Source organism: Cervus canadensis, chromosome 6 (assembly GCF_019320065.1).
Source record: "Cervus canadensis isolate Bull #8, Minnesota chromosome 6, ASM1932006v1, whole genome shotgun sequence".
NCBI classification, from domain to species: domain Eukaryota; kingdom Metazoa; phylum Chordata; class Mammalia; order Artiodactyla; family Cervidae; genus Cervus; species Cervus canadensis.
This window is the reverse complement of record NC_057391.1, coordinates 20,166,097-20,176,948: the sequence shown is the minus strand read 5'-3', so window position 1 is coordinate 20,176,948 and position 10,852 is coordinate 20,166,097. Positions and strand designations below refer to the sequence as shown.

At 52.5% G+C, this 10,852-nt stretch overlaps 1 protein-coding gene across 2 annotated transcripts; it reads right to left on the bottom strand.

The window, feature by feature from the left end:
* Positions 1–681: 681 nt before the first annotated feature.
* Positions 682–10,852, bottom strand: EFS (embryonal Fyn-associated substrate). Of its 2 annotated transcripts, XM_043471146.1 has the most exons (6): positions 10,721–10,852; positions 5,135–5,413; positions 4,742–4,882; positions 3,902–4,624; positions 3,442–3,531; positions 682–1,920 (listed from the first exon to the last, which is right to left on the bottom strand). In XM_043471146.1, the coding sequence occupies exons 1-6, from the start codon at positions 10,736–10,738 to the stop codon at positions 1,486–1,488; spliced, it is 1,686 nt and encodes a 561-aa protein (XP_043327081.1). In that variant the 5' UTR covers positions 10,739–10,852; the 3' UTR covers positions 682–1,485. The 2 variants fall into 2 exon arrangements, with proteins under 2 accessions (XP_043327081.1, XP_043327082.1); XM_043471147.1 differs by lacking the exon at positions 4,742–4,882.

Genomic DNA, 10,852 nt, shown 5'->3' with positions numbered 1-10,852 from the left:
GAAAACAAAGAATCTCAAATGGAGGAGGCAAATGCATGGGGAGAGGGGCCAAGGGCCATGGGGTACCTCCAGTCCAGTCACTGTGCCAGGGTAGAATCTTGGGAAAGCAGAGCTTAAGCAATGAATCTGTGGCTTGGACTTCCCTTGTCGCGAACGGCTAAAGTGATCCCCTGTCTAGGACGTGGCCCATCAATTTCACCAAGGCCCTGTGCACTATGGACTTCCAACACATTGAATTTATTGGCCCCTCAGCTCCTCTAAAAGGTGGTGTGTCCGGAAGGACAGTCAGCAGGGAGTCAGGAAGGGGAGTTTAAGGAACTAGACCCTCTTGGGTTAACCTAAGGGAGAGGGCACCCAGGCCAGCAGTTCTCTCCAGTGGGTCACAGGGGGGGTGACCTCTTCAGCAGGGCACCATCAAGGCTCTCTCATGGCCTCCCTCCCCATGTGTACACCTCTCTAATGACATCATCTGACATCGGTCTTGGAGGAGAGGCCTTGGTCAGGAATCAGGGCCTGCCTTTCCAGAATGCTATGTTGCAGACTATTCTTGGTTCTCTCATCCTCGGGGTCTCAGCACAGATACCACCTCCCCAGCAATCCTGTCTAAAGTCTCCAATGGCCTCTCCCCATCTACTTAGTCACATATCACCCTGTTCATTTCCATTACCAGCAACCATCAACTCTGTGGCAGGTTCCTTTTTTTTTTATTCACTTGTTTCAACTGACTTGTTTATATCCAGCCCACCCCCACAATGGACCTTCAGAACTGTGCCTGGCACATCATGGGAGCTGAGAACCTGCTAGATGAATAGTTGGAGGAACAGCAGAATTTCCCCACAAAGCCTAAAGGCAGACTGCCCACAGTGTGTGTCCCAACAGTTTGGCCAAGGGTGCCAGGCCTGCACCCCAGGCTCCCAGGAAGCAGAGTCGGGGAACCAGAAAGCCCGATTTATTGAGGTGCACCATGTCAGAGGCCCAGCTCTCCTGCTTCTGTGTGGAGGAGTCCTCTGGCCTCTCCCAGACCTTCCCACTCTGGGCTGCCAACGTTTTGCCCTTGCTCTCAGCTAACAGGGAGGCGCTGATGTTCCAGAGCCTAGACACAGGACAAAAAAGGGGCTCCTGGCAGCTCTAGGTTTCAGCTACTTGGCTCTCTGTGGGGTTAGGATTCCAGAGGGGGTTGGCCTTGCAGAGTCTAAGAACCTCCACCCCAGGCTGAGGGAGGAGGAAGGTCCCTGGAGGGCCTGGTGCCTGCCCCTGACAAAGCAGGGAATAATATTAAATATAAATAATTTATACAAAATGGCTCGTACAAAAAGCTGTGGGGTAGGGGAGGAGGGGCCTCAGTGAGAGGCTGAGATGCCTGGAAAGGGCAGTAAGGGGGAAAGATGCCTCAGTGTCTCCTAGACCCGAAAACAGAGCCCTCCAGCCACCTGAGGACTGGGGTGGCTCTGGGAGGCAGGTGAAGGCAGAGTGGAGACGAGGGGCTCAGGGGGCCAGGCTGGCGAGCAGAGTGGTGAACTGCAGGGCCCGCCCCGCCAGGTCCGCCACGCACTGCGCCATCTCTTGGGCTGCAGGGCTGGATGGGTAGCCCAGGGCGGCCCCCTTGATGGCCAGCACTGTGGCCCGCAATGCCTGGCCCAGCGCTGTGCCCGCGGCCCCGACCTGTGCTCGCAGAGGGGCAGAGGCTGCCAGGCGGCCCAGGGTATCCCCAACGAACACCAGGCGGTGAGCAGCCACCAGCACCCGCTTGCCGTGGGGCACAAAGAGGCGCGGGGGCTGGTTTGCCTGGGTGCTGGACATCAGGGCTGCCACAGCCGCCTGCAGTGTTGAGTAGTGGCCCTGGCACTGCCCGGCGTAGAAGTGCAGGAGCTGTAGATCTCCAGTGGGCAGAACCAGTGGCTCCCCGGGGGACAGGGCCTCCTGAGGGTGAGAAGAGTGTTCAGCGGGACTGCTTGGCCAGTGCCACTTCCGTTCTTACTTCCTTTCTCCTTCCCTCCCTTTGTTCCTCATGCCTTCCTTTCTCCCTGAGCTCGACCCCCTTAGATTGTGCCTTTGCCTATCAGACAATTTAGATTCTCTTAGTGAGTGACAGGAAGATGCCCAGAATTGATGTCTGGTAAATCTGGATTCAAACAACCTCAAAAACAAGTTTCTGAACTTCATCGTTCCTTTATCTCCTTTATCTGTGGGGAGCCAAGCACTACACTGTCCAATGTAAACATAATGCCAACCACACATGCTATTTCAAATTTCCAAGTAGCCACGTTAGAAAAGTTACAAAGAAATTGGTACATATTTTCTAATTCCATACATTAAAAATGTACATATTTTCTAACTCCATACAATTAAAAATGCTATAGTTTCAACACTGTAATCAGTATAAAAATTATTGAAATTGTTTTTCATACTAAGTCTGCAAAATCTGGTGTGCATTTTATATTTATAGTGCATTTCCGTTTAGACTGGTCACACTTGGGGATCAGTAGCTGCATGTGGCTGTGACTACCACACTGGATAGTGCAGTTCTTGTATTTTCTGCCTCCTAAGGCTGCAGTGAAGATTCGTTGATAGGGTACATAGAAAGAGCTGAGAACACAGCACTGCAAACTGTAAGCACCATATGAGTGCTAAGTATGCCTATGATGAGTGCTGACAGGTGCAACGTACTGAGCACAGGATCTGGTGCTTGGTACAAACTTGACAGATGGTAGCTATGGTGATTCGGAGAAGGCAATGGCACCCCACTCCAGTACTCTTGCCTGGAAAATCCCATGGATGGAGGAGCCTGGTAGGCTGCAGTCCATGGGGTTGCTAAGAGTCGGACACGACTGAGCGACTTCACTTTCACTTATCACTTTCCTGCATTGGAGAAGGAAATGGCAATCCACTCCAGTATCCTTGCCTGGAGAATCCCAGGGACAGGGGAGCCTGGTGGGCTGCCGTCTATGGGGTCGCAAAGAGTTGGACATGACTTTGCAGCAGCAGAAGCGGCTATGGTGATTAGGACCATTCTAGACCATGAGTCAAGGAGAGTCTCATTTCCCTGAGGCCCAGAGAGATTAACTGGCGGCTTCAGAGGCCCTGGCTTCTTAGTGGTGGAGCTGGAATTAAGAGCCGGGTCTCTTAGGAACCCAGGAATTCACAGTTGGAAGGAGCCTCAGAAGTCACCTGGCCCACCAACTCTGTTCCCCTGACTGCTTGGTTTCCTGACTCCTCTCCAACACATTCTTTCCTCTCTTTCTGAATTCCTGATATCCTTTTCTAAGTTCCAGCTCCTTTCTGGATTCTAACTCCTCTCTACCCCAACTGTCCTGTTTCATTGAACTCTTACCCCCCTCCTAAATAGACTTCCCTTGATGCTTCAGTTAAGAATACCCCTTCTTCCTAGTCCCTCCTCCTCCTCCCCTGCCCCCTTCTCTAGCACCAACCGCACCGGGTTACCTGCTGCTCTGGCGGCCCCCTCTCCAGCTGTTCGGGATCCCCTGGGGAGGCCTTATCTGGAGGCCTGGCTTCCTGAGCTTTATCCATGCCCTGCAGTGGGGTATAAGGGCCTCAGTGCAGGGGAAGGGGAGCAGGGCAAGGTAGCCCCTGTGGTCTTCCCGCTCCTCCCCACTCCCACTTCCTCCTGAAGGTCTCTCCTCCCATCAGATCTGCAGCCTCCTGACTCTGGGTCTGGGAGAGCCCTAGTGGCAGGTCAGAGAGCTTGGGGACCCCAGGTTGGGTTGCAGTACTGATACAAATGATGTGGCCCAGGCTGCAGGGTCAGCAGAGGGGAAGGAGGGAATGGAGGAAGCCAGGGTCTGCCTCTGGGACCTCAGGTCTTTTTTTTGGGGGGGGGACCTCAGATCTTGAGCCCCGTTCTCCTTCAGGCATTCTGGGGGGCTGACTGAGGCGAGCTCACCTTCAGGTGGACGTAGTCGTACTCCTCGGCCACCGGGATGCCCTCATACTCATTGTGGTATCCTGCCGGGTGGTCCTCCACCTCCCTGCCCTCCGGATCCCCCCCCACCTTGGGGCCCCCGTAGCCAGGCAGGCACGGTGGGGGTGGGGGCAGGGGCCTGTCCTGGATGCTGCCCTTCCGGCCCGGAGCAGGAGAAGGAGCCGGGGAAGGGCTGGGGGCCTCCGGCACAGGCAAGGCAGGCAGAGGGCGGCGGGACAGACTCTCGGCTGAGGGCAGCCGGGGCCTGTGTGGGGGCGGGGGGCTTCTGGCCAGAAGGAGGGCCAGGGTGTCCGGGTCACTGGAGGCCGAAGCTCCCAGGGGCTCTGGAGAAGAGGGTGTCTCTGGCCCCAGCAGGGGGACGTCATAGATGCCCTCGTCAGCGCCCCCAACTTCCCCGTCTGCCAGCAGTTCCTCTGGTGCTTCGTACAGATTGAGCAGGGCTGATGCTCGTTTCAGGTTGGAGGGGGCAGCGTAGAGGGGGGGCCCTGGCTCCCGGCCCCCCTCCCACTCCAGATCTGGCTCCAGGTCTGATGGTGACTTTGGGGCCAGAGGCACATCATAGGGCTCTTCATCCTCTCCAAGGGACTGGGGGGCAACCTGAGCCAGAGGGCGGGCAAAGGAGGCTGGGGAGTCATAGGGGCCATTGGAGGGAACGCGGAGGGCAGTGGGGGGTACGTCGTAGACCTGCAGAGGAAGAAGTTACTCACTCTCAGGCTTGGCAGTGGGCCCCCCACTCCTCTAACCCATCTCTGAGAACCATCTGTCCCCTGTCCAACAGACACATGAACCCCTAGCCCTCACCTCCAAGGCAGCTCCAGGGGCAGCCAGTTGGGTCCCACCACCTCTGGGGACCTTGTAGATGGGGTCAGGGGAGGGTGGGCAGGGTCCAGTTGGAGGTCTTGAGGTAGGACAGGGTCGAGCTGGGGGTGGCACCACGTACAACTGGGGGATCGACAGGCAGGTGGGTCAGGTGGAGTGGGGAGCAGGGCATCAGATAGTGTGCGCCTGGGAGGAGCTTAGACACCTTCCAACCCCCTCCCTGTTCCAATGGAGAAAGAGCCCAGAAAGACTTGGCAGACAGGATTTGAACAGCAGTCAGTGCAGAGCCGGGGTCTCAGGGCTCCTCCTGTCCCCCTGCACCAGCAGAGAGGAACTGGTTGTCCAGGATCGGGGCTGGGGGGCTCCAGTGCTCACCTCCTGGTCCTCACTGCCATGCTCTGGGGCTGCATGTGGTGAGCCCGGCTGGGTTGGGGGCACCTGGGAGAGGCCAGGCTTGGGTGCTGGGCCAGCCGGAAGGAGCTTCACTCTGTTGGCAGGCACGATGCCCTGCTGGCCATGCAGGGAGCAGAGGCACCAGCCATCCAGCCCACCAGCGCCTTCCCCCTGCAGTACCCGCAGAACGTCCCCGCGGCGGAAGGACAGCTCCTGCGGGGACTCCGCTGTGTTGTCGTATAGCGCCCGGGCCAGCTGCGCCTGGTGGGTGAGGTGGGAGCAGGAAGAGGGGTCTTCACACACATCATCAGGTCATGTTACCCCTGCTCAAAATACAGAGCTCCCCGGTTTCCTCAAGCTGAACATCTGACCTCCTGACTCAACTCTTCCTGATGGGCCCGGCCTGTCTTCAGTGCCATTCCCGGCATTCTTCCCGTCTATTTATTCTTTGATCTAGACCAGCTCTTTCCCACCTCGGGGCCTTGGCCCTTTTTTTACCCTTCCCTGACTCTTCTGTTGATTAGACCTTTTCATCCTTCAGTTCTTCTTTTTAATTTTGTTTATTTTTTACTGTGCAGGGTCTTCATCGATGCACAGGCTTTTTTCTCTAGTTGCGGAGAGCAGGGGCTACTCTCTAGTTGTGGTGCGTGGGACTCACTGCCGTGGCTCCTGTCATTGCAGAGCACAGGCTCTATGTGAATCGGCTTCAGTAGTTGCAGCACATGGTCTCAGTAGCTGAGGTTCCCAGGCTCTAGCGCACAGGCTCAATAGTTGCTCTGAGGTGTGTGGGATCTTCCTAGACCAGGAGTTGAGCTCAAGTCTCCTGCATTGGGGGGCAGATTCTTTACCACTGAGCCACCAGGGAGCCCCTTCAGTTCTTAAATGTCTCCTTCTCCTGGGACTCCCCTGGTGGTTCAGCGGTTAAGATTCCGTGCTCCCAATACAGATAACGCAGGTTCAATCCCTGGTCAGAGAACTAAGATCCTGCAGGGCATGGCCAAAAAATAAATAATGTCTCCTTCTCCCTCTTCTATCCACATCCTTCTGTGTCTGTCTCCACCTATTACTTCCTTCCCAATAGTTTATACTGTTTGTCTGAAGTGAAGTGAAGTGAAAGTCACTCAGTCATGTCTGACTGTTTGCGACCCCATGAACAATAAAGTCCATGGAATTCTCAGGCCAGAATACTGGAGTGGGTAGCCATTCCCTTCTCCAGGGGATCTTCCCAATCCAGGGATCAAACCCAGGTCTCCTGCATTGCAGGTGGATTCTTTACCAGCTAGGCCACAAGGGAAGCCCATACTATTTGTCTACTTTTTAAAACTAGATTTCTTCCCTTGTTAGCCCTGTGAGAAAAGGGACTGTTATATTCCTAGCCCCTACAATAGGCTTGACCTGGAGTAAGTCCTCCATGAACATATGTTGAATTACACAGGGAAATCTTGCAAAGGTCTCCCATAGAATCTCCTTCACCTTCCCTGTTTCCCAGTCAGTATCCCCTACAAGCAGGTTAGATTAAGCAGCTGCAGAGATACCTCATTCTGAGAGAGACTGGGAGAAGTCCAGCCCCGACAGTGCCTTGGCATAACAGGGAAGAAAACAGAAACCAAAGCAATTGTTTTGTTCTCAGTCTTAGCAAGTAAGGTTCTAATAGCAGAGGCTGACGTTACCATGGAGTATATACGCTCGTGTGTGTGTGTGTGTGTGTGTGTGTGTGTGTGTGTGTGTAGAGGGGGCTAGTGGACCAACCAAGAGCAAAGATTTATCAGCCTGTTTCCAGTTCTCCTGGTGGGGATATCTAAGCTTTTTCCTTTGAGAGTTATGTGCATGTGTGCTAAGTCACTTGAGTTGTGTCCAACTCTTTGCAACCCTATGGACCATAGCCTGACAGTCTCCTCTTTCCATGGGCTTTTCCAGGCAAGAATACTGGAATGGGTTGCCATCCCCTCTTCTAGGGGATCTTCCTGACCCAGGGATCAAACCTGCGTTTCTTACGTCTCCTGCATTGGCGGGCAGGTTCTTTAGCACTAGTGCCATCTGGGAAGCCCTTGAGAGCTATGCCTGCTAAGTCGCTTCAGTAATGTCCAAGTCTTTGTGACCCTATGGACTGTAGCCCACCAGGCTCCTCTGTCCATGGGATTCTCCAGGCCAGAATACTGGAGTGGGTTGCCAGTCCCTCCTCCAGGGGATCTTCCTGACCCAGGGATGGAAACCGCATCTCTTGTGTCCCCTGCATCAGCAGGTAGGTTCTTTACCACTAGTGCCACCTGGACACTATAAGCTCAGGTAAATCACAGACACCAAGTGCAAATTATATATCTAGACACTGAACAAGTGTTTGCACTAATCATCTCATCTCATTTAATCCTCAGCTTGATAAGGGAGGAGCCATCATTATCCCTGTTTGGAAAGGAAATTGGAACAGAGAGCTTGGTACGTTGCCCAATGACATACAGCCGGTGAAGCGTGATTTGAACTCCAGGCTGTGTGATTCCAGAGGCTGCACTCTCTTTTTCACAACCACAGGCATAAGGATCTACTTTTGGGGAGTTCCCTGGTAGCCTAGTGGTTAGGATGCCAGACTTTCACTGCCATGGCCCACTTTCCATTCCTGCTTAGGGAACCCAAGATCCTGCGAGCTGTGGGGCATGGCCAAGAAGAAAGAATCTACTTTTTTCTCCTTGTATAGTAACAGTAGGAAAGTCAAGAGGGCCTATGACACATATCTGGACAAAATTATAATTCAAAAAGATACATGTACCCCTAATTTCATCGCAGCACTATTTATAATAGTCAAGACATGGAAACACCCTAAATGTCCATTAACAGATAAATGGATAAAGATGTGGTGTATATATCCACATGGAACACTACTCAGTATTGGAATGGAATGTAATACTATGGAATTCTACTACAATGGAATACTACTCAGCCATAAACTACACACACGCACACACACACACACACACAATGGAATATTACTCAGCCATAAAGAGAAAGAATAAACACCATTTGCAGCAACATGGATGCAACTAGAGATGATCATACTAAGTGAAGTCAGAAAGAGAAAGACAAGCATCACACGACATCACTTATACATGGAATCTAAAATATGCCACAAGTGAACCTATCAGTGCAACAGAAACAGAATGACAGATGTAAATAATACACTGCTGGTGCCAAGGGGGAGGGGTTGGGATAGGGATGGAATAGGAGGTTGGGGTTAGCAGATGTAAGTTTTTGTATGCAGAATGGATAAACAACAAGGTCCTAGGGTAGAGCACAGAGAACTATATTCAATATTGTATGATAAACCATAGTGGAAAAGAATACTAAAAAAGGAATGTGTGTATATGTATAACTGAATCACTTTGCTGTAGGGCAGTAACACATCATTGTAAATCAACTACACGTCAAAAAAAAAAAAAAAAAAAGAGGATCCATAGCTCAAACATGATTTAAGTTCATAGGAAGTTTTCACAATGTCCAAGTTCCCTTTGCCAGTCACTCATCACTGGACTCTGGTTCCACCAAGTCCTTTGGTAGAATCAGGCTTAAGCCACTCACACTATCAAAATATATTCCACTTCCGACATGTTTGCTAGTGGCTTATACAGTGATGGTAGAAAACAGGTAGTTAGGTATTGAGTAGTTAGTACTGAGCAGGTAATCCATGTGGATTGACTAACATGGTGAAACTTCTCAAGCCCAAGATATCAGGTAGGCTGCATCTGGCCAACAGACACTGGGCGAAGGATGGCCTGCTCAGCCAGGGACAGTCCATGTTCCTCTTGACTGATTTTTCCCTCAGGTGGCGACGTTGTCCAGACCTTTATGGCTGGATGATATTAACAACAAACTGACTTCTTGCCTGATTCCAAATTCATCAAACTCTTTTCTGATTATATTTTGGCTTCTAAAGGCAATTGTGCCACAGAAAGCAAACATGCTAGCCAGATAACACAAATTCCTGGTTAGCTTGGCACTTTCCTAACTGTAAATTAGAAATTGGTGTTTTGGATCTAGGCAGGCAGTTAAGAGCACTGTTTCTAAGCCAGACAGACCTGAGTTTTGAGTCCCGGCTCTGCTGCTTTCAAGTTGGCTGACTTTGGGCTGTCTGTTTAACCTCGCCAAGCCTCAGGTTCCTCCTTTGTAGAATTCCATATCCATAGCTGAATATCCACTTTCAGATAATAACAGTACTAGCTTCAGAGTTGTTGTGAGTACTGGATGAGACAATGCATCAAAGAACCGGGACATACCAAGACAAAGTTTAGGGCCAGTAAATACTCGAAGAAGATTAGCTGTTATCAGGGTCCTGTATGTTTCACAAGCATAAATACCAACACTTTCCCCTTCCAAGCAAAAAGAAAGATCTACCTCCTGGGATTACAAAGATGATTAGCTGGTTCCTGAGGAAGCATCTTTATGTCGGAGTACCCCCACCTCCCCGCTTCTGGCTCTGAACTAGGGTCTTCTCACCATCATATAGATTGAGAAGCTAAGAGGAGTTTGGTCTGAGGAGTGAAAACCTAACTCATCCTCGAGGGGTGTGGGAGGAGGTGAGGAGCCATGCTTCTCTTCCCAGCGTCACAATCCTCCTTCCCAGAATGCCCATTAGAGGGGTCCAGAAAGCAGGTGCCTCGATTTCCCTGGGCATCCTAGGGCCTAGGAAGGGTAGAAACGGGATATAGTTGCTGGGATTCAGGCTACAGGAGTACAACTCAGAAACCAGGGGCGGGGCTGTGAAGAGCTCCTCCTTGTGTTCAATTTCAATTCTGTCCAATGGGATCAAACCTCCGGGTCGTGCAATTGCGGGAATTGGGCTAGAGTCTCTGATAGACTGATTGATGATGGGTGTGGCCACCCCAGCTCTACTCCCTCCTCAGGGGCCCAGCTGACTTGTGAGGGAGTGGCCGCCTTAAAGAGGGGTGGCAGTGAGCCACACGTTCCCTGGGAGGCCTCCTCCCACTGTCCCATCATGCCAGCTGTCTCCTCCCTTTGTCCCCAGTCCCAGGAAAGTGGCCAGAGGCTGGCTGACATCACCTCCCCTCCTCTCTCGATTTTCCCTTGCTCCCTGCCTGATCTCCATCTTTTACGCTATTTCCCCTCCTTTCCTCCATCCCCCCTCTAGAGCAGGGCTTCCTTGGGCCTTTTGCCCTCCGGTTTTCCTGGAGCCACCTCCATTCTTTCAGCTCCCTTCCAACCTTTTACTGCCCTCCCAATCACAACCCCCTGCCAACCTCCAGTGGCCATCGGTTCCCGCCCATAGAAGAGGAGATAGGACTCAAGCTTGCCCCCTCCCCTCCTTCCAGGGGCAGCCTCCAGAAAGAAAGAGAGGAGAATGGGAAGGGGAGGAGAGAAGGGGAGGCCAGACCCAGTAGGAGTTAGGGATGAGAGGCGAGAGGAGGTAAGGGAAACCAACGTGACAGAAGGGGGACACAGTCTCCTGAAGAAGCAAGGGACGAAGGAGCGAGACAAAGAGAAGGCAGAAATAAAAGTGACAGGAGTGCAGGACAGACCGTGGCGGTCTCTGCCCGTCAGCCTCCTCTCTCTGGTTGGACTCACCGACGTGGCTATGGCCATGGCCTTGGCCTTCCTCGTGGCCAGCTCCAGGCCAGGCTCGGTTTCGCTGACTTCAGCAGCGGCTGACCCGCACCATGGAGGCGGCCCCCGGCTGCGGCGCCTGAATCGTGGCCT

Bases quoted from the DNA above. Each gene is read 5' to 3' on its own strand.
- EFS (XM_043471146.1), bottom strand. The intron at 4,625-4,741 runs GTGAGGGCTAGG...CTTCCTCTGCAG, and splicing joins CCCCTGGAGCTGCCTTGGAG to GTCTACGACGTACCCCCCAC. The intron at 1,921-3,441 runs GTAACCCGGTGC...TCTCACCCTCAG, and splicing joins GGGGGCCGCCAGAGCAGCAG to GAGGCCCTGTCCCCCGGGGA.